This window comes from Hippocampus bargibanti, linkage group LG18 (assembly GCF_051943395.1).
Source record: "Hippocampus bargibanti isolate YZ-2025 linkage group LG18, ASM5194339v1, whole genome shotgun sequence".
Taxonomy (NCBI): Eukaryota; Metazoa; Chordata; class Actinopteri; order Syngnathiformes; family Syngnathidae; genus Hippocampus; species Hippocampus bargibanti.
The window spans coordinates 7,447,817-7,467,638 of NC_142751.1; the positions used below are offsets into that span (position 1 = coordinate 7,447,817).

Genomic DNA, 19,822 nt, shown 5'->3' on the forward strand with positions numbered 1-19,822 from the left:
GAGCAAAGGTGTCAAACTCATTTTTTGCCGCTAGCCACATTGTATTTACATTTCCTCTCGGTGGCCGTTATGAATTTGAGGAAGCAATTCCAATGTTTAATCCCCACCACATGTTACATATAGAGTGCACAACACATTAATGAATAAATAGTTTTCAAAGTTGAAGTAAAAATGATGATGTTATTGTGGTTTCCATACTACAATTTGAAAATTTGGTTCAGACATTAGCAAGAGTTTATTCGGCCGGCTTTTGCGGGCCGAATAAAATGATGTAGCGGGCCAGATTTGGGCCCTGGACCTTAACTTTGGCACCTGTGGTTTAGATGATAACTTTAGTTACTTCAGTCCTGGAACTTTTCTGACATACCTAGTCTTCTCAAAAAAGCATGAATGTTGGGCTAGTCGACAATGGGAAAATAGAATTATATGAAAAATAATAAACACTTAACTTACATCTTTTTAAATTAGTTTAATAGTGAGGATGCATGTAGACCACCAAGCATTTACAATTGATGGCGCCAAATATTTATGAATTTATCCTCATGCACATATGTTCATAATGAGACACAAATAGGCATCCTCATTTCCCTGTAGTTGTGGGGATGCGTCGCTGTCAAAAAACACTTCTGAGCCCTTGAAATCTGACGCACCAAGCCATCAGGAGTTTGATCAAAGATCAACACGCATACACACGTAAACAACTCACTCACACACACACACACACACACACACACACACACACACACACACACACACACACACACACACACACACACACACACACACACACAGAAGCACAAACTGAGATCTCGGAATCTCATCCATCTACGCATGGATGGTGTGATGCATATTGACAGAACACATTGCTGAGCTCTTGACATCTGTTGCTCAAAGAAGTAATGAATTCAATCAAAGGTGGGCACACAGACATCCAATCAAATTCACATGCAGTCGTACAGACAAGCACACTCAGAAATCGTACACTCATTCTTGTCTTATTTAGTTGTGGGAATGCAAATCAGACCCTATCATGAGCCTCTGCTCTTGACATTTGTCGCTGCGAGCAGTCATGAGTTTAACTTAAGGTACACACACAGCACTTTGTAACTAATTGCAAACATGTGTTTTTATCGTCCTGCTGTTGTGTAGATGCATTGTTGATTAAATGCACTTCACTAGACCTTTTCATCTGACGCACGAAGCATCGCCATGACCTTCTACTCACTCTAATTTCAACACTGTTGCTCCGACAGTCACGGAGATGTGTCACTGACTTAATGTATTCCTGAGCATGTTGCATCTTAAGCACTGACACTGCCCTCAATTTAACCTTCAATGTAAAGCCAAATCTTCCATGACTTCCACACCAACCAATGCTGAATTTGTGAAATTCCTTGATGAAGTCTGAACCAAAATTGCAAGTGTGCCATGTAAACCACAATAACAGTCATTATTTTTTACTTCAAATTTGAAAACTGTTTATTCATTAATGTGTTGTGCACTCTATATGTAACATGTGGTGAGGATTAAACATTGGAATTGCTTCCTCAAATTCATAACGGCCGCCAAGAGGAAACAGTAACTACAATGTGGTTTGCAGCAAAAAAATGAGTTTGACACCCATAATCTCAATGATTCCCAGCAGGCAATTCTCCGTTTTGAACGAAAATGTCAAGGAGGGAACCATTTATTTTCTTGAAGCTCTATCCTCCTGATGTGACTTCAGTGGATTGTATAAAAAGACTGACCTCAAGTGGTAAGAACGCGTAATTGCATTTTACAAAATCCAATCCAATCAATACACACTTTGATTGAGTCTATCAGAATCAGAAAGCCTTTAATAGTGCCACAATCGGGAAATTTGAATCTTTGAATCAAACGAAATGTTCCACTCAAGAACTAAAAGTTCCAACGCTACAAAACATGACAGTATGAAAAAAATGTATAAACTGTCTTGCATCACTTATAGCCATGGAACTACAAAAGACATACTTGGAGTGCCAATTTTGGAACCAAAATGAGCCGCTGAACTTTCTGCATGGGGAAAGCGAAAGTGGTTTTGGTTTCGGCTGTAATTATGACTTTTTGGTCCCGACCTCCCTGACACCTTAATCGTCACCACAAGGATTCCAACTCTTATTCGTCTGATACCCTGTGGTCCATTTAGCAATCCCAAGGTCTACTGACTGAAAACGAAATGTTTTATTATTACTGACTGAAAATACTGCAGTGCAAGGCAATTTAACAATTTGTCCAGCAGAGGACAGCGTGCATCACAATCTCTTTGATTCAGAAGCTCGTAAGGGGGAGACTGTGGGTTTCATGTTTTGATTCTGTCGGCGGGTTTTACAAAGTCATGTGAGTTGTTGTTGAGAGCCCCTTATCGCTATATGAAATGCATGCATTCAAACCATTACTCATTGAATGCTTATATATGACAATAATTGTTCTCATCATTGCGGAGGAAAGTCAATATCACTCAGGGATGAGTATGAAGTTAGGCCTTTCCTCCCTTATCTGGCCCGCTGTTGCAGCGGAGCTGTCAACACATTCGGCAGCCTTAAATGGCATTGAGATTGGATATGCGTGTGAGCAAGCAGCGATGCCTCCCGCGAGGCCGAGATGTTTGTCCTTGCCCGAGTCAAGGCCAACTGGACCACCACAGTTGGCATCATGGGCCAAGCTCCCTGAAGGAGTGCGTTTCCACTATTTAATGTCATCTTTCACCCTCGCATGCATAGGCTACTGTAAATCTTGAGGCCAAAAGTAAACGTGTGTGAGAGTGTTTGTGTGTATGCATGGCAACCCGCAGACAGTGATGCGTGTCTCTAGATATATTCAGTTGGGCAGAATGACTATACAGTACTTGTACAGAATAGGCTGTTTCCATATGTTTTTTTAAATAATATAATATATGAAATACGTTAGCAAAGTCAGAGCTACTATTACTGCTTCTAAAAACAGCAATGGTGTGCCATCAGACCCTGCAATGCCTTTTCTGCTGGCCTAAAACTATCTGAATCACAGACTAATGTAAAATATATTTTGTCCATGAATTCTCATTAAATAATTCCAAATTGTCTCAGATTCCTTTCATTACTTTTCCCCCGTTGTGCTGCTTCCAGACGTGTCTTCGTATTTATTTTCTTATTTTTGTGTGTTTTCGTATTCAAGCATTGAACCAATCACATTTCAGCCATAATTTGTTACCAGGGTCAGAAATCTATCTGTATGCCCTCACAATCGGTTCTGCAGGCCCTGCAGCATAAAAATCAATGTCGATGAAACTGTTGCTTTAACATTTTGACATTTAACATTTGAGTTTGAATTGGCAACCCAAGGCCTGCTCGAAGACGCTGACAACGTCAGAGTTTTCGCAAACTATGATTGGCTAATCGTAGTATCACTAGTCACTAATGATAACTGCATACATCACTTCATTCATCATTCTTCAGTCATTTCATCACTTTGCTGCTGTGAAATGTAAATTTCTCCACTGTGAGACTAATAAAGGCATATCCAATCCAATCCAATCCAATCCATACTGACCAGAGCTAGCAACCTGTGTCTGTAGAGAGCTGCATAATCAAAGATATTGTTGTGTCGATTTTTCAAGAATAGATGGGCATCATTAAGAAAGGTTGGACAGATCTGAAGCTAGCAAAAATAGCAAATAATATTGCAATTGTATGAGGTTATCATGAATCCACACATTTATAGTAAAAATTCAAACAGTTTAATGACAGTATTTCTTAAGTTTCTTCAAGTCACAAGTAATTTCCTGGCCATCTGCATTTTCTAGTGGATGTGTAGTAAATCACCCCACTGTTGCAGCTTTGGATTGATTCAGACGTAGCACTACTGAAGGCCTAGGAGTGACATGCACAGCCGCGACTGAAAAACAGTAATGGTAATAATATCTAGCCTCAAATAGTTTTCTGAGGCACAAACTAATGGTTTTGCGTTTCCTATTCATCAAAAAATACATGCAAAATCACGGCAAAATGAGTGAGAAATTTGAACTCATGTTCACCCGTAGATTCCCAAAGCTTCATTATACCAAAAGACCCTTCCCCTTCCGTGCCCCTGAGCAATTAGTGGAGATTATTTTGGGCCCGAGAAGAAAATTATAAATTCCCAAAGAGTCCTTTTTGGGCAAAGCACTGTAGCTGCGCTCCATGGAGACGAATGTGTTGTTCTGATTAATGTGCCCCACGGTTTGGCTCTGCGCGTCACACTACAGCACGTGAGTGTATCCGAAAATAGACTTCCAAGATTATTTCTTTTGGAGTTTATGGAAACAGTGTCGAAATATCTACTGATGATGAGTGTTTATGTTGTTTGGTCTAAATGGGAATTAAAACAAAATCAGAGCCAGGCCACCGTACTTGTCACTGCCAGCACGTTCTGGAACAGTCAATTGATCAATTGAATCACAAGAGTCACGTGCTATTTGCGTAGAAGGCCGGCACAGGACAAAAGTTCAAATCAATGTCAGACAGCACAAAAATACTAAATGTGAGGTAAATATTTACGGACACGAACAAACTCTGCAGACAGTCACCGCAGTGTCCAGCAATGAGAGGCTATTGGCAAAAACTGGAACAAACTCAATTGCAAAGCTTGGCCATGTATGGTGCTTAACGGAACAGCTTGCAATAAATTCAACCACCAACTGACTTTTCCAGTAAACATCTTAAATGTGCTCTCCCGCTCTAGTTTTGGAAGTTTTCTTTCCACTTTATGCTACTGAAAGCTAAAAACTGGACATGTATCTGAAATACCACTCATCTTGTTCGGTTTTTTTTTTTTTTTTTTTTTTTTTTTTCATTTTAAATTGAACCGAGTGATTTCACCCAAGAAGTGTATGTTAATTCTGCTGTATTTGTTTTCTTCAATATCCTCATTTTTACAAAATAACAATGGGGAGGTTTTTTCCCATATTTTAATTTTATTACATAATAAATAATTTTTAAATTTCCAGGATTATGTTGATTAAAAAAATATTTGTGTTGAATCACAGAGATGTAGAGTTGTTGGACATTTGACCGACCATCTTTTATTCAATATAAATCAAATCAAAGGTGTTTGTGATCAGTAGAAGAGATTCGTCGAATATTTTACTTGAATATTTGCACATACATTTGAGGTTTTAATTAGTATTGTACACTCGACCATTCATCCCCTCAACTATACCATAATTATCCCTTTATTGTATTTCTGCAAGTTGAAATCTTACAAGTTTCTGTCCAGGAAGAATCTCATAATCAAGAATTAAATCAGAAATGGTTCAAACCATGGTTCAAAAGCAGTGGCGGGTTGTGCATGTCACTCCTAGGCTTTCAGTAGTGCTATGTCTGAATCGATCAGCTGCGAGTGTGGTGATATTACAACACGGCCACTAGAGGGTGTTGTTGGGCAGGAAATAACTTGTGACTTGAAGAAACTTAAGAAATACATTAAACTGTTTGAATTTTTACTCTGAACGTGTGGATTCATCATAACCTCATAAAATTGCAATATTATTTGCTATTTTTGCTAGCTGCGGAGCTGTCCAACCTTAATGATGTACGTCTATTCTTGAAAAGTCCGTCTTGAAAATGGTTCTACAGTATATCTGCAACCAAATCTATTTCCTTTCCACCTTCAGCCATTGTGGGTTGACAAATCCGCTATTAAATCGACACAACAATGTATTTGTGTATGCAGCTCGCTACAGATACAGTGTGCTAGCTCTGGCCAGTATGCTCTTCACTCGCGGCTAGTGATACCATTAATGTGACGAACCAATCATAGTTTGCGAAAACTCTGACGTTGCCAGCGTCTTCGAGCAGGCCTTGGGTTGCCAACCGAACTGATTAGTTAAAGCAACAGTTTCATCAACATTGATTTTTATGCTCCAGGGTCCGCAGAACGGATTGTGAAGGCGTACAGGTAGATTTATGAACCTGGTAACAAAATATGGCTGAAATGTGATTAGTTAAATGCTTAAACATGAAAACACACATTTGGAATTAGTGCAACAGGGGAAACGTAATGAAAGGAATCTGAAAGACAATTTGGAATTATTTAATAGGAATTCATGGACAACATATAATTCACATTAGTCTGTGATTCAGATATTTTTAGGCCAGCAGAGAAGGCTTTGCAGGTCCTGATGGCCCACCACTGCTCAAACGCTCAACTAAAAATAAACTTGTACAATCCAATGTTATTACAACTTACCTCAAAGTACAAAAAAAATATCTGGACATTACGGTACTTTGTGCTAACCATTTCCAATAAAATGTCCGCCAATGACGATGTAGACTGTAATACGAACATTCATAGTGGACCATAACAAAAACTATCCAGTCAAGCAAAAAACAATGTCAAATTCTGATGAATGGCACAGTTACTCTCATGGAAACCCCAGCGTGTTTACAACAAAACATAAAACGTCCAAATGTCACCAACCAACAGCGCATCGGACGTAAAACAAAGTTCACGTTAAAACTTACGTAAACGGCAAGAGCGTGATGTGTTGGTGCTTACAAAGCCTGATAGAATCCCATTTTAGTTGAGCCAAGCTTATGCAGTCACACATACAATAGAGGTTTCTCTTGATGTTTACTTTCTGCGGGAGATGATCCAGACAGCCTCGTGCTCATTGCCGCGTCATATGCGTCGGTTGCGATGTCAGCGCCTCGCGCCCTGGCATTCGTACGGGACAGTCAATTGTATGGTTGACAATAAAGCGCTGATGGCGTCATTGCACTTGTAGACACGAGTAGAAAGAAGAAATGTTTTATTGCTGGCTCAAGCACGGTTTCCAAGTGTATCAAACTGTGCTGTGGCTATGACGGATTGAACAGTAATTCCATCTGCTTTTCATCTGCACCACCCTTTTACCAGCACAAAAGGTTAGAAGGTGGGGGAGGTTGTAGGAACAAATTGTGCTCCGTTTATGAATTATTTTTATGTGGCAGCAGCGTTGAGTGACGCTCAGAAGGTGGTACGAGTCATGGTGAAGAATCCGCCGTGTCCTCGTGGGTCAAGTCAGCAATCAAAGGCAAAGGTACATAGAAGACGATTATACATCCCCACCATTTGACGTCTCAATCCGCCGAAGTCGGATTGAGACGTCAAACGGTGCAAAAACTCAGAGGCTGCTTAAATGCTTTGGTGGCACCTTTCGTTTTCAAATTGGTTAGTTTGGTTTAAGGGACCAAAGAATTGATCAACTGTGGCGCCTTTTCATCAATAAAGGCTAATCCAATGCAATCCAAAGCAATGCATCCAAAGCAATGTTTAGTTTGAAGTTTTGCAAGCACAATAATTTATTATTTGCTCAATAATCCTACACCAGAAAAAAATAACGTGTCAAAGACTGCACAAACACAAGACTTGCCAAGACTTGTTTTTTTTTAAATCCTTCAACATCAAAACGTGTCGAGTCATGGTACGATCACAAACACTATGTCGGCAATTGTACGCACATTTTACAACCCCCCCCAAAAAAATCTGAAAATGTGCAAACACAAGAGTGCTTGCAAAACGTACTGTATTTTCCGGGGTATAGGGCGTCCCCAAAAGCCTTGATTTTCTTCAAAAAAATGACCCTGCGCCTTATACACTGGTGCACCTTATATGTGAAGTAATATTGAACCACAATAGGTCTCACCACTCCTGTCAGCTGCCACGAGCCCATTTCCCTGTGTAGAAGTAGTGTGTGGCCCCTGCCTCTATTGTAGCGCCTTATAATGCGGTGTGCCTTATATTTCGAAACATTTTATATATTTATAATATTTGGAAAACTTTTTTTCATTTATTGAAAATACACCATTCATTCGGGGTGCGCCTTATACTCCAGTGCAGAAAATACGGTAATATGAGAATCCTTTTGAAAGTTTTTTTTTTGTTCAGAAAAACAGAAATAGATGAGAAATCAAAACGGCACAAAAATTTAGTTGGAAGAAGCACAATCCCAGGAAATTGGTCTTTGATTGTCCATCACAAGAAAGATTTCAATCGAAAATTGAACATACATAACAAATCAATTTGAAACTGTACAAAAAATGAAAATGTACATTCAGACCCGTTGTTTTTATACACAACAACCAAGCGCAGTGTTGGCTCACGTGAAGTCCTCGTACACCGTAAAAACTCCTGGTGCTGGTATTTTTTTTATCACTGCGGAATAGGCCTATTTAAAGGGCAACCTGAAAACAGCCCGTCATCATTGGCGGGATGGTGACCGTCAGTTCCGGGCCTGGTGCAGGTAACCTCATCACTTGGTCGAGGAGCTTGGAGAAGTGACGCACAAGCGTGAAGCATCCTGTGACACGTAGGAAGCAGCCATCTCCTGAGTGGGTCTGAATAACAGGAGACACACACACACACACACACACGATGTACAGAAATTTGTAGACAATGCACCTTTTGTTAGCATGTTCATTATGTGCCCTGACGATGGAATGAGTCAGTATCCTGTCTATGGGTCACCAGTTTTCTACTCGGATAAATATGGTTGTGCCCCTGAATGTGTGTGTGCGTGTGCGTGTGCGTGTGCGTGTGCGTGTGTGTGTGTGTGTGTGTGTGTGTGTGTGTGTGTGTGTGTGTGTGTATGTGTGTGTCTGCGTGTGAGTGTGTGTGTGTCTCTCTTTCTCTCGCAAACCTGAAAACATTTGAGGCGGAGGTCCTATGTTTTGGGTTGATCATTCCTCTTGTGTGTTTCCTTGCTTACATTATAACTTTTTGTTTGTATTTTTGGATTTGTAAGAAGTCCTCACAGGGAGAGAACTTTTCCTTGTCTCGAGCCAAGATTTACCAGGAAGATCTTATCAAGGTGGCTATGATCATCCAAACAGGCTCTCTCCGTCCATTCGTTTGTTTAGATTTGCAATCTGTGTGCCCGTTATGCAACAGGCCCACTCCGAAGTTTCAAAACCTCAGAGCCTACGAGCAAAAGTATATATTTGCACTGTTTTAAATCAAAATCAGAATCAGAAAACCTTTATTCATCCCACAATGGGGAAATTTGCAGTCCACAGCAGCACGATTAAGACATATGGAGTGAGAAGATTTGTTTTTGTTGTTTGGCGGCAACTTGATTTTGTCAAATGTAAGAATGAAGGAGGACGTGTTTGAAGGAAACAACATCAGTCATTCCTTCACGTTTTGACTCCTTTGGGTTGTTTTGGCTCGAGTGTTTCCCTGAGCAAAAATAGTGTTCATGATTGGCTTTGTTGTGGCAGGCAACAACATAAGAATGTGGAGTTTTTGATTGTGCTGGATTGTGGCCTGGTTGCCCGAGGCTAAACTCTGTGACCTTCATTTTTACTTCTGACCCACATTGTTTAGGCCACTGGCTCAATGGTTTGCGAGCACAATTGTCTCTAAATTTTGTAACAAAGACTTATGAGTGTTTTTTTGTGCCAAACTCTGGGTGCATAATGATGAAAACCAAACTCAGCATTGGTTGAGCAGTGCAAGAGGCATGAGAAGGCTGGTTCACTTGCAAGACTGATTTCAGCAAGATAAAATCTCTCACCAAAGTGCAATCTTTCAACAATTCAAACAACTAAATCATTGGTTGTCAATCGTGCAATGCTGCACGAATCGTCATCGAGATTAAAAATCACACTCTGGTCCCTTCTGTTGGGGTTCTGAATCCTCTACCTGATGCATGCATTGGGACAGCGAGCCATGTAAAACGTGAGAAAATGGCAGCTTTGACAGCCAGTATGAAAAAGGGTTCCGCTTATCAGAAAAGCACTGCAAGGCTACGCTATCACCTTCGTGCAAAACATGCAGCGACGCCTTCATCGGGTTTACTTGATTTAATATGAGCAAGGCTAATTTATCTCAAGAGCTGGATGAAAGAGAAGAATTATACTTCTATTTTTGTAGTTATCAAATCCCACTTGATAACTCACCCGTAATGCTTGTGAAGACAAAACAAAAAGCTCTGACCTACATTGCAACATTTTAGACGCATATTTTCATTAGAATTACAAATAGAACTTGATCAAACAGTTTCTTTGCTAATATTGGCCATGGGTATTACAGCGTTCCCACTATTCTGCAAATGAATTGAAAATAAAGCAAATCTGTTTTGAAGATTAAAAAATCCTCTCAAAGATTAAATATCGTCAACTCGAATGGAACCCTTGTTTGTGACTGTATTATCATATTTTCTTCCTCATGAAAACAAAGGCGCCAATGTGTTTGTATTGGACACCTCAACTCAATTTGAATCTCCCTTGTCAACATTGTTATTTTTTGAAAAGGCGATTTTTCGCGCTGAATTAATATTTTCATAAATTTAATGGGATTCCACATTTGACCTCCGCAGTTCCTTTTCGTGACAACCTAAATTGGCAGAACGTGTATTACTTTACACGTGCATGCTATGCCTGTGTCCACGTTGACACGTTTTTCACTCTTTCCCAGCCAAGTGTGCATACGCATGTGTTGAAGCTGTTATCTGCGCCGTTATTCCGCAACATTTACCGGCGTGTCAACACCTGCACCTTGAGGCGGAGTGGGGGGGAGCTTTTGGCCGACGCGTGAGCTTTGGCGGGTTTTTGGTTTTGTGACGCACTCCAAACGAGAATGTGAGCTGACTGTAATAATCGGCACGTATGCACACAAACACACAGTGACTATTTTTAGGCAAGACTTGCACTTTTATGCTTCACTCCAAAGTGTTTGTGCAGTTGAAAGGGTGCACTGGGGCGAGAGCGGGACATTAACAAAAGGCCAAAGAACACTGCTTTCACCCAAAAAATATATACAGTGTGCAGATATAGATATACTGTCCCTGTATTTACAATGCACCTCAAGAGTTCATGTAAATGCATATTAATATAAACACAAACAATGCCCAAATATTCCAAACACAGATGTTATATGCTAACACTGTTTGGTAATGCTAATCTGTGTGAACACCATGGCTTTGTTTCGCACTTGGCTATGGCACATTTGTGCTTTTTGGGTACTAAGTATACTGTAGGGTTAATGATTGTAACCGTTGGATTCCCCATTCCCATTCTTTCCTATGATACCATCGTGGTTTTGGACATGCCAGGTTGTTGTCAGAAAATGTGTGGTTCCCTGGTGGAGGTCAGCCGAGTAACTTGTCAATAGAGTCACCATGGCGGGAACATAATAAGACGCAATACCTGTATTGCATGTTTTCATCTGAAAGGGAGAGAGAGAGAGAGTGCAAGAGGCAGAGATAGAGAGAGAGAGCGAGAGACAGACAGAGAGCCAGAGAGAGAGACAGAGAGATAGAGAGAGAGAGAGAGAGACACACAGAGAGAGACAGACAGAAAGAAAGAGAGACAGAGAGAGACAGAGCGAGACTGAGAGAGAGATGCAAAGACAGAGAGAGAGAGAGAGAGAGAGAGAGAGAGAGAGAGAGAGAGAGAGAGAGAGAGAGAGAGAGAGAGAGAGAGAGAGAGAGAGAGAGAGAGAGAGAGAGAGAGAGAGAGAGAGAGAGATAGAAACACTGGCACATTCCTGTATGCTTTTATCTGCATTGGATCCCATCCAGCTGGAACATAGCGGCAAGGTGTCAAAAGAGCATTGCGTCTCAACATGCAGGAAGCAAGTGGAACACGCGTTGACCTGAGTCGACTGCACTCTCCCTCCCGGATTATTTCTCATTGCCATTCCCTGGTCTCCGATACCACATTAGAAGCTGTCTAGTGTCTCTTCAAATGATTGAGCTAATTCTTAATCTCGTGGGGGTTCATGTGAGAATCTAAAAGATGCTGTGGTCTGCCGGGAGGGGGCTTCCAAGCCTCATCTGAAAGCGAAAACACTATCAGAAGCTTAAGCATAGGCACATTTCTGTCGTTGATTTCTTAGCCCTGCATCTTCTTCATTGTTCATCGGTTAATTGGTTTATTTATTTTTGTCTTAACAGATTTCAAGTTCGAAGTAGAAACAACTTAATCAACCCCTGGAATCTCCTATATTTATCATTATTTTTTAAATTGTACTGGAAAAATGTATTTTTCCATAAAACCAGCTACTTTCCATACATTTATTTTCCGAGCTGCCTTATTCTCACGAGGGTCGCGGTTGGTGCTGGAGCCTATCCCAGCTAGTTGTCTAGGCAGGGGACACCCTGAACTGGTTGCCAGCCAATCCCATGGCACGCAGAAACGATCAACCTTTCAGGCTCACACTCACATCAAGGGACAAGTTGGAGTATCCAATCAGCCTGCCAATCCATGTCCAGTGTATAAGGCGCACCGGAGTATAAGGCACACCTCCAAAGAATGGTGTATTTTCCAAAAAAAATCATACATAAGGCACACTGGCGCACCTTCAATGAATGAAAAAAACTTTTTCCAAATATAATATATATTTATATAAAGTTTTTCCAAATATAAGGCACACTATATTATAAGGCAGTAGAGGCTGGGTTAAGGCACTTCTTCTTCTACAAGAGGGGCGGGGGTTGGAGTTGGTGGCTGCTGGCAGTAGTTGCGAGACCTGTTGTGGCTACTTCACATATAAGGCACACCTCCGTATAGTGCGCAGGGTCATCCTTTGAAGAAAATCAAGGCTTTTTGGTGCGCCATATACACCAGAAAATATGATATATATATATATATATATATAATCATTATCAGTACTGGCAAAGCAGACGTTTTGCACTTTGCAGCGTGGATCAGTTTTTGGGGCAGGTTAGTAGACAGAGATTTTTCCAAAACTTTTCTCACTGTTAAAATAAAATACTGTGAGCAGTGGTCGGCAGAAAATGTCATTTTGTTGAAATATATTGTTCAGATCTTTTTAGAGGTTGTTGGTCTTGGAAGGTCATTTGATAAGCTCATAAACGTAAAAGGCAGCTGTAAAAAGTTAGTAACTTCCCCCCATCATAGTCAACAACAGCTGTTGGAGTCAAGCTGTATCCGTGAAAAGCACATATGATCATGTGTCCCTGGAGGGAATCCTACAAAATGTCCTAAATAACTGTATTTTATTTATTGTATTCTATTTGTGATTGTATTTTATTTATTATAGTACCTATGCTTGTCTGTGACTGTAAAGTGTCCTTGAGAGCTTTGAAAGGTGCTTAAAATGAAATGTATTATTGCATTATTATTAAAACTGGACAACAAATGAAACAACATAAGAAAGGCTGGTTTGTGAACCGTTACGCCATGTGTGGCCAATCAGTCAAATTCCTTGGAATTATAGTATTGTAAACTATTTTTCCCAAAATGACCACGTTGTGGGCTTCAGTCGCCTCATCTTCCTCTAAACTCAAATGACTCAAGATTTGAGCATGCAGGGGTTCCGTTTCCGACAATCTCGACTATTGCCTAAAATATACAAAGAGTGGAGATTCCCGAAACCTGTAAAAATAAAAACACACACACACACACACACACACACACGCACACACACACACACACACAATAATGCGCACGACGTGTTGCACCAGCTGCGTCCAGGGGCTCCCATTCAAGTTCCTGTAAAACAATGGCTCATTATGTCGAACCCACACCACACTTGCATACAATGGGGCAGTTTCTGGCCATCAGATTAGCAATGATTGACCCCCTTCCTCACCCTGGAGCAACTTCCTCTTTCCTTCTAAACCAATTGAAATGCAGGCTAGGCGTAAAATGTAACATGAAACCTTGAGGTATGGCGTGGGGGTCGGCAGGGTGTTTGTGGGGAATTGTGAGGGGGGTTCTTGGCCCAACACGTCAAATGTCAGGCACAGGGAGGGTGGTGTGCAGCAGTATCAACAATCCCCTCTCTCCCACACAAATGGTCCTAGTCTCGCCTTGCACTGTTTGCAAACACCAGCTGCCACATACAGGCCGCACCAAAACTAGTACCTAAACTTTTTCGACTTCGGAACATCCAAGACGGGATTGTATCGATGGAATGATCTGTCAATTTAACGTGTTACTGGTCTGTGGCTGTCTTTCTTGGGGGTTCTCGGATGATGCAGTGTGTGCTCTCCTTCCTCTCACCCCAGCTCAGCTCCGGATCCTCCTGCAGCTGTGAAGTCGGCCCCAACAGCACTAAGAAGAAAAAGTCCAAGAATCTGTAAGTAATCCCGCGGTTTCTCGGCATGTTCACTCCTGTCTTTTGCTCTCCTTTGATTCATGCGGTCATCGGCAAGCATGCTATACCTCTGCAAACGCCCCACCAAATCTGGATTTTATTCAGTACCGTTATAACTTCCCAATTTCTGCCAACATGAATCTTGCAATGTCAACAAAAAAAATCACTTCAATGTCCAACATGGCTCTGAATGGGTTACGAGCAATTGTGAATCTGACATTCCATAGGAACTGTCAGATATGTAAATCCTGATACTACAAATAGCCCACTTGACTAAATACAAGATCGCAACCTTTTATCAAGATTTAATACAGAAAAGGTTCATTCCGTGTGATGTCAAAAACTTAGCTATGTGAACCCAAGTCAAATTGATCATGATTCACAATTTGAAAATCATACTTTATTCCTGTTACCATTTCCCCAGGATCTTTAGTAGGTTGGACAGGTGTACCTTGACAGTACATATTAAATGAATGTGTGTGTGCGTGTGTGTGTGTGTGTGTGTGTGTGTGTGTGTGTGTGTGTGTGTGTGTGTGTGTGTGTGTGTGTGTGTGCGTGTGTGTGTGTTGACACCTCAGTAATTCATCAGCTGTTGAATGAACCTTTTCACACTCCACTTCATCAAGGCCACGGCACTTTTACACTCAGTCAAGGAAATAAAAGCTGCTCCGAGTGGCAGCTTTGTAGCTCCATGTGCTCTCTTTCTTGTCCATAAACTTCTTAGATTAAGAGATTAAGATTCCAGAACCCCCCATTCACCCTCACACACATCCACACACAACCACCACCACAATCTTGTTGTGGAAGCAGTTTATTTCATGGGGTTGAGATTAACACATTTTGTGATTTGAGGGTCTGGCAGAGACAGTCGTTTGGTCGCCGTAATTAACATTAGCGCTCATATAAGCATTTCCATGAGAAGAGTGTGTTGGAACTGGAATGTTTAAAACACTGGGTAATTTTTTTCCCATCATTATTGACAAAACTATTCCATTCCAGTCTTCAGTTTTTAGATATTTTGGGCTCTGGACCACTGACGATTGCGGACTCGTGCCCTCAAATCACGCTGCATTTTTTAAAAATAATTGGAAATTGGATTCTGGTTTTATGAGCATGTAAATAAATTCCTTGCCGGGTCTCTTGTACTGTTTCTGCAGGCTTGTTAATGTTATTTGGAGAATTTGCGTCATTGAGCGTAATTGTTTTTAATTACAGAATAACTTGTGTCCCATGCTTGTAAAGACCTTTGTTTGTCTCCAGTGGAATAAACACCTCTATTCTTTGTACGTATGTGATATACTGTGGCTATATATAGAAATATGTTATCGGGAAAATATAGATAGTTTCTTATATGCACGCTTCAAGGAAATGAAATCTTCAGATGTGCGCAGTCTGCACCATGTTCAGGAATAGAAGCAGGACGTACATCCGTACTGAGGCACGTGTGCATGGAGCAAGGATGCTTGTCTGTTTCCTTTACAACTTTGAGAGGCCCATTACATGTGACAGTACATTACATAGTGATGTTGATAACAAGCCCGACTCCCCATGGGCGCTCGCGTATGTCATCCATCGCTCATCTGTTATTTCCAGGATAAAGCTGTATATTGTGAAGTGCTTTGGTCTGTCATCGAAAATATTTCTGGAGGAGTAGGAGGAGTATACATCCATTTGGGTGATGGTTGTCTTTGTTGTTCTCCTTGTGTTTCTATTCAAAAGCCTTGGCTGATGTGGTTAGGCTATCACATGCCTCTTATTTGCCAATTAAGAGATACAAGTACAAAGTCTTTATCTGGACAATGTCATCGTCGCTGGTGACAAATAAAAATACCCAATGTGAAATGCATTTTGTTTATTTGTTTGTGACCTGGGAATACCACATAACCCGTTTGCAGCATAATCACTTAGAGAAAAAGTTGAACCAACTTTTTATTCATTTATTTTTATCGAAAGATGGACACCTCAAATGAAATGGCTACTGAAACCGGTTGATTTATGAATATTCTCAGACTTGGGCATTCCGTCAGTACTGACAGAAGGTCCGGAAGTCTGTTAATGACAAACATCTGTTTTGTTGAAAATTAAAATAAAGTAAAATGACTAAGCAATGACAGAAGTAGATTTTCATCTGTCAATGTAATTGTCACTCTGCAGGTCAAGTACTGAAAGTCCACTCGGTTGGTCATTGGTGGTCGCCTGTTTTTCTTGTGACGATTGTCAGAAGCACACTATTTTTGTGATTGCAAATGATATCTCTGAAGCTTGGAAAAGGAAACACGATTGGCTGTTTTTGATAGAATGTTTTTGTTCTGTTTTGGTCCTGATGCTGGGTCATTTTCACTTTTTTTTCTTATAAGCCCCTGCGGGCTGGGCAGTCTGTGCATGTTTGTTTTTGCATTATTTGGGTAGGTGTGTTTACGTTACCAATGAATGCATTTCAATGATGTCCGGTTTATATCCCCAACTCATAACCAGTCTGCGTTTTTTTGCATTGTTCTACTTCAACCCATTCAGAAGATGTCTGATACCGGCCCGAAGATAACGGTTGACATCAGTGACCATGTTTACGTGCTGTCATATTTCGGGTGAAGGGACAAAAATTCCAGTTTCTGAAACATTGTGAATATCCCATTTATATGTGTGAACAATTACTTGAATCAAGCCACTCAAATGCAACAATGAGAAATTGTCACATGACCCATCTGTCCATTCATTTTCTATACCCCATATTTATTTATTTATCTATTTATTTATTTTATTTTATCCCTTGGGGAATTGGAGTCCATCCCAGCTGTCTTTAGGCGAGCGAGGCCTGTAACGCTGGGACAGGAGTGGGAAGTTTAACATTCATTGCACACTTGGCCTACCCTGTTGTGTTAAAAATAATCACTGTCCAACAGATATTTTACACCTCACGCCAGATGCCGGCATCGACATTCCCGACATAAATATCAGATCATTGCATGCGCAATCACATCAGCATCACTTGGTCCGATGCCAAAAGCAGATAAACGCTATCCGTCCTATGGTATGAATAATTGACTAAAAAAGGGTACACATATACAATAATAAAATGAAATCTGATCTTGAAATAAATGTAAGATCGACTTTGAGCAGTTTTCCCTGCGTCGATTCAAAGCTATCTTAAGATTGTTGTCTGTCTCTCATGAGGATGCAACTGATTTCTGCCAACCTGCCTCGGTTTTGCCCAATAGCTCGGCTAACACTAGCCAGCAAGATGATGGCAACATGGAGTTCTCTCGCTGCTCAACCAGTTTTCCTTGGCGTGTCTAAGCTTCAACAATTGTGTCCATGTCTACCGGATCCATGGTCAGAAGATTCTGTTAGTGTCCAGAATGATTCGAGGTCCGGCTCCTTTGTACTTCAAAGAAAAACAACAAAAAACAAATGTGTTGGTTGGTGTATGACATACAGTACGTTGAGCAGAGCCATCTCGGCTCATTGAAAGGAATCTATCCACTCTAAACACACAGAGGCGATTGAGTCGCATGGGTGTCCGCCTCCTGACTATAAAGGCTCGTGCTGGAGCCTCCAGTGGGTTAGAGGAATGTTATTGCAAATAACCCTGCAACCCTTAAGACACACGCTTACATGCCGTCACGCCAAACAAGTATTTGCCCATGTTTCCCATGACGGTGGATTTCTCTGAGTACCTGAAACGGTAAGGACGAAAAATGCGTTTGTATGTGTTTAAGCATGTTGAAGGAATTCAAAGCTTGGGAAGAAGCTATGTGACCCTATTGGGGATTTCCTTTGACCGTCTCAGGGAGGAGGAAAATTCACTAATGAGGCCTACCTGGCTATTTTGTACGAAAAGTTGTTTTGACTTCGAACTAGAGACCTTTTATTAATATTATTAAACCAACCTAGATTTTGAGAATAGGACATGCACATGCTCTGTGTGAGTGTGGGCCGAGGAGGCTCAGAAAATAGAACACTTCCTTTTAGGTCCCAATCGAGGGAAAGGCGCACTCCACGTGGCTGCGGTGGGATATATATGGATACAATTAAGAACAATTCCCCTTTTCACCGTTCTTCTAGGAATATAGCAGTGGCCTTCTTTCCGTCGTGATTAGATTTCTATGCGGACAAACACACTTTTCCGCAGTGCCTCTTGACTGCTTTCGGCAGCATACGGCAAAGATCAGGTCAAACGACAATCATTCGAGTGTCACTAACCCACGATGCTAGCAAACCAACATGGGCATGATTTGAGTGCAGGGTCATGTGTTCAGCCTTCTGTCAATACTGTAAAGGCGATGTTTGCATGACAGCGATGTTGGAACAGCTAGAACGTTTTTTTCCAATCCATTCTGTGAATAGTTGGGGGCTTACAATTAAAAATGTTAACATCCCCGACTTTCCAGCAAATGGGTTACCCGTTGCCTCGCCTCTCACAGGGTACTACAACAAACATTTGATTTAGGGCTGGAGAGTCTCTGTCATTCGTGGAGATAGAACTATTTGTGTATTGTGTTGTGTTTGTCATTTTCAGTCTGTCAATTCCATGGTACTTTGCATTGATGACACCCCCCACCAAACTTTGCCATCTTCATACTCCAAATGCTATGATTTTAGCCGGTTCCACTATTTTGAGTTGTGTATCTTCTGTGCAGTATAGAGACAAACAAAGTTGTCAATGCCAACATTAAACGCCGCTACTGTCTTCTGTTTCATCACATGTATGGCAAAAGAGCAACAGTATGATTTTGAAAAATGGCCGCTTTGACACTGTCTTTCAAGACGCTGTTGTCACGTAAACAAATAGGCGAAGGGATGGAAAATTTTAATCTGGCTTGAGTTCACCACAGCGTCGCATAAACAGCAGCACTCTGGCATTTGTCATTTTCAACTTCACCGCTGTGCTACGCTTTCATCGACAGCAAGCCTCTCCCAGGGAGTGCGGCCTACTTTTCGCACAGCCATTAACGAAACTAATGTGAGTCAAGCAAGTAGGGAATACAAAGACGTCAGATAATTGTGGAAGCCCGCTCAGACCCAAAAGCCCACGGTCCATTGTCACGACACGGACGGACGTTCGGAAAAATACGATGGTCAACAGAGGTTGAAATGTCATGATGTGCTAATGCGATCATTGCGAACAATCTATGTTCCAGTCGTAAAACAGATTAAGATAATTGCATGAGTGTTGTTTGACATCAGACGACGATGCAGCTATTTTTGGTGACTCGGCTGGAGGGGTGACGAAAAACACTGAAACACTTGAACGCCGCGTTATTTTAAAATGGGGACTTAGGGAAACGACCATTAGTGTATTGAGACTAGACACTAAAAGGTCTTGAACAAGTACTCCTTAGTCATGCTGATTTTAATTAGCACATGCGTCATTGCAGGTTGCAGTTTAACTTTTCTATTTAGGAAAGGTTTTATACTACAGGGAAAAATGCAAGTATTCCCTAAAAAGTTCCACAGCTGAACCAAAAGGGCATTTGTTTTGTTCCAGAACTTAACGTTTGACCATTCCATCCATCCATTTTATCCTCAATAGGGTCGCGGGGGTCGCTGAGGCCTTTCCCAGCCGTCTTCGAGCACTAGACAGGGGACACCCTGAATTGGTTGCCTGCCAATCGCAAGTCACACAGAGACAAACAACCTGTCACTCTTACACTCACACCTAGGGACAATTTGGAGTGTCCAATCAGCCTGCCATGCATGTTTTTTTGAATGTGGGAGGAAACCGGAGTACCCGGAGAAAACC

The 19,822-nt window shown here is 41.3% G+C and overlaps 1 protein-coding gene across 3 annotated transcripts in view; it reads left to right on the plus strand.

Moving 5' to 3' along the window:
- The window catches only part of rgs3a (regulator of G protein signaling 3a), a 93,748-nt gene that overhangs the window by 65,820 nt on the left and 8,106 nt on the right, over window positions 1-19,822 (plus strand). For all 3 annotated transcript variants that reach the window (XM_089020987.1, XM_089020986.1, XM_089020985.1), the window contains one exon: window positions 13,994-14,064. In XM_089020987.1, the coding sequence (XP_088877113.1) occupies window positions 13,994-14,064 (71 nt within the window). The remainder of the gene's footprint in view (window positions 1-13,993; window positions 14,065-19,822) is intronic.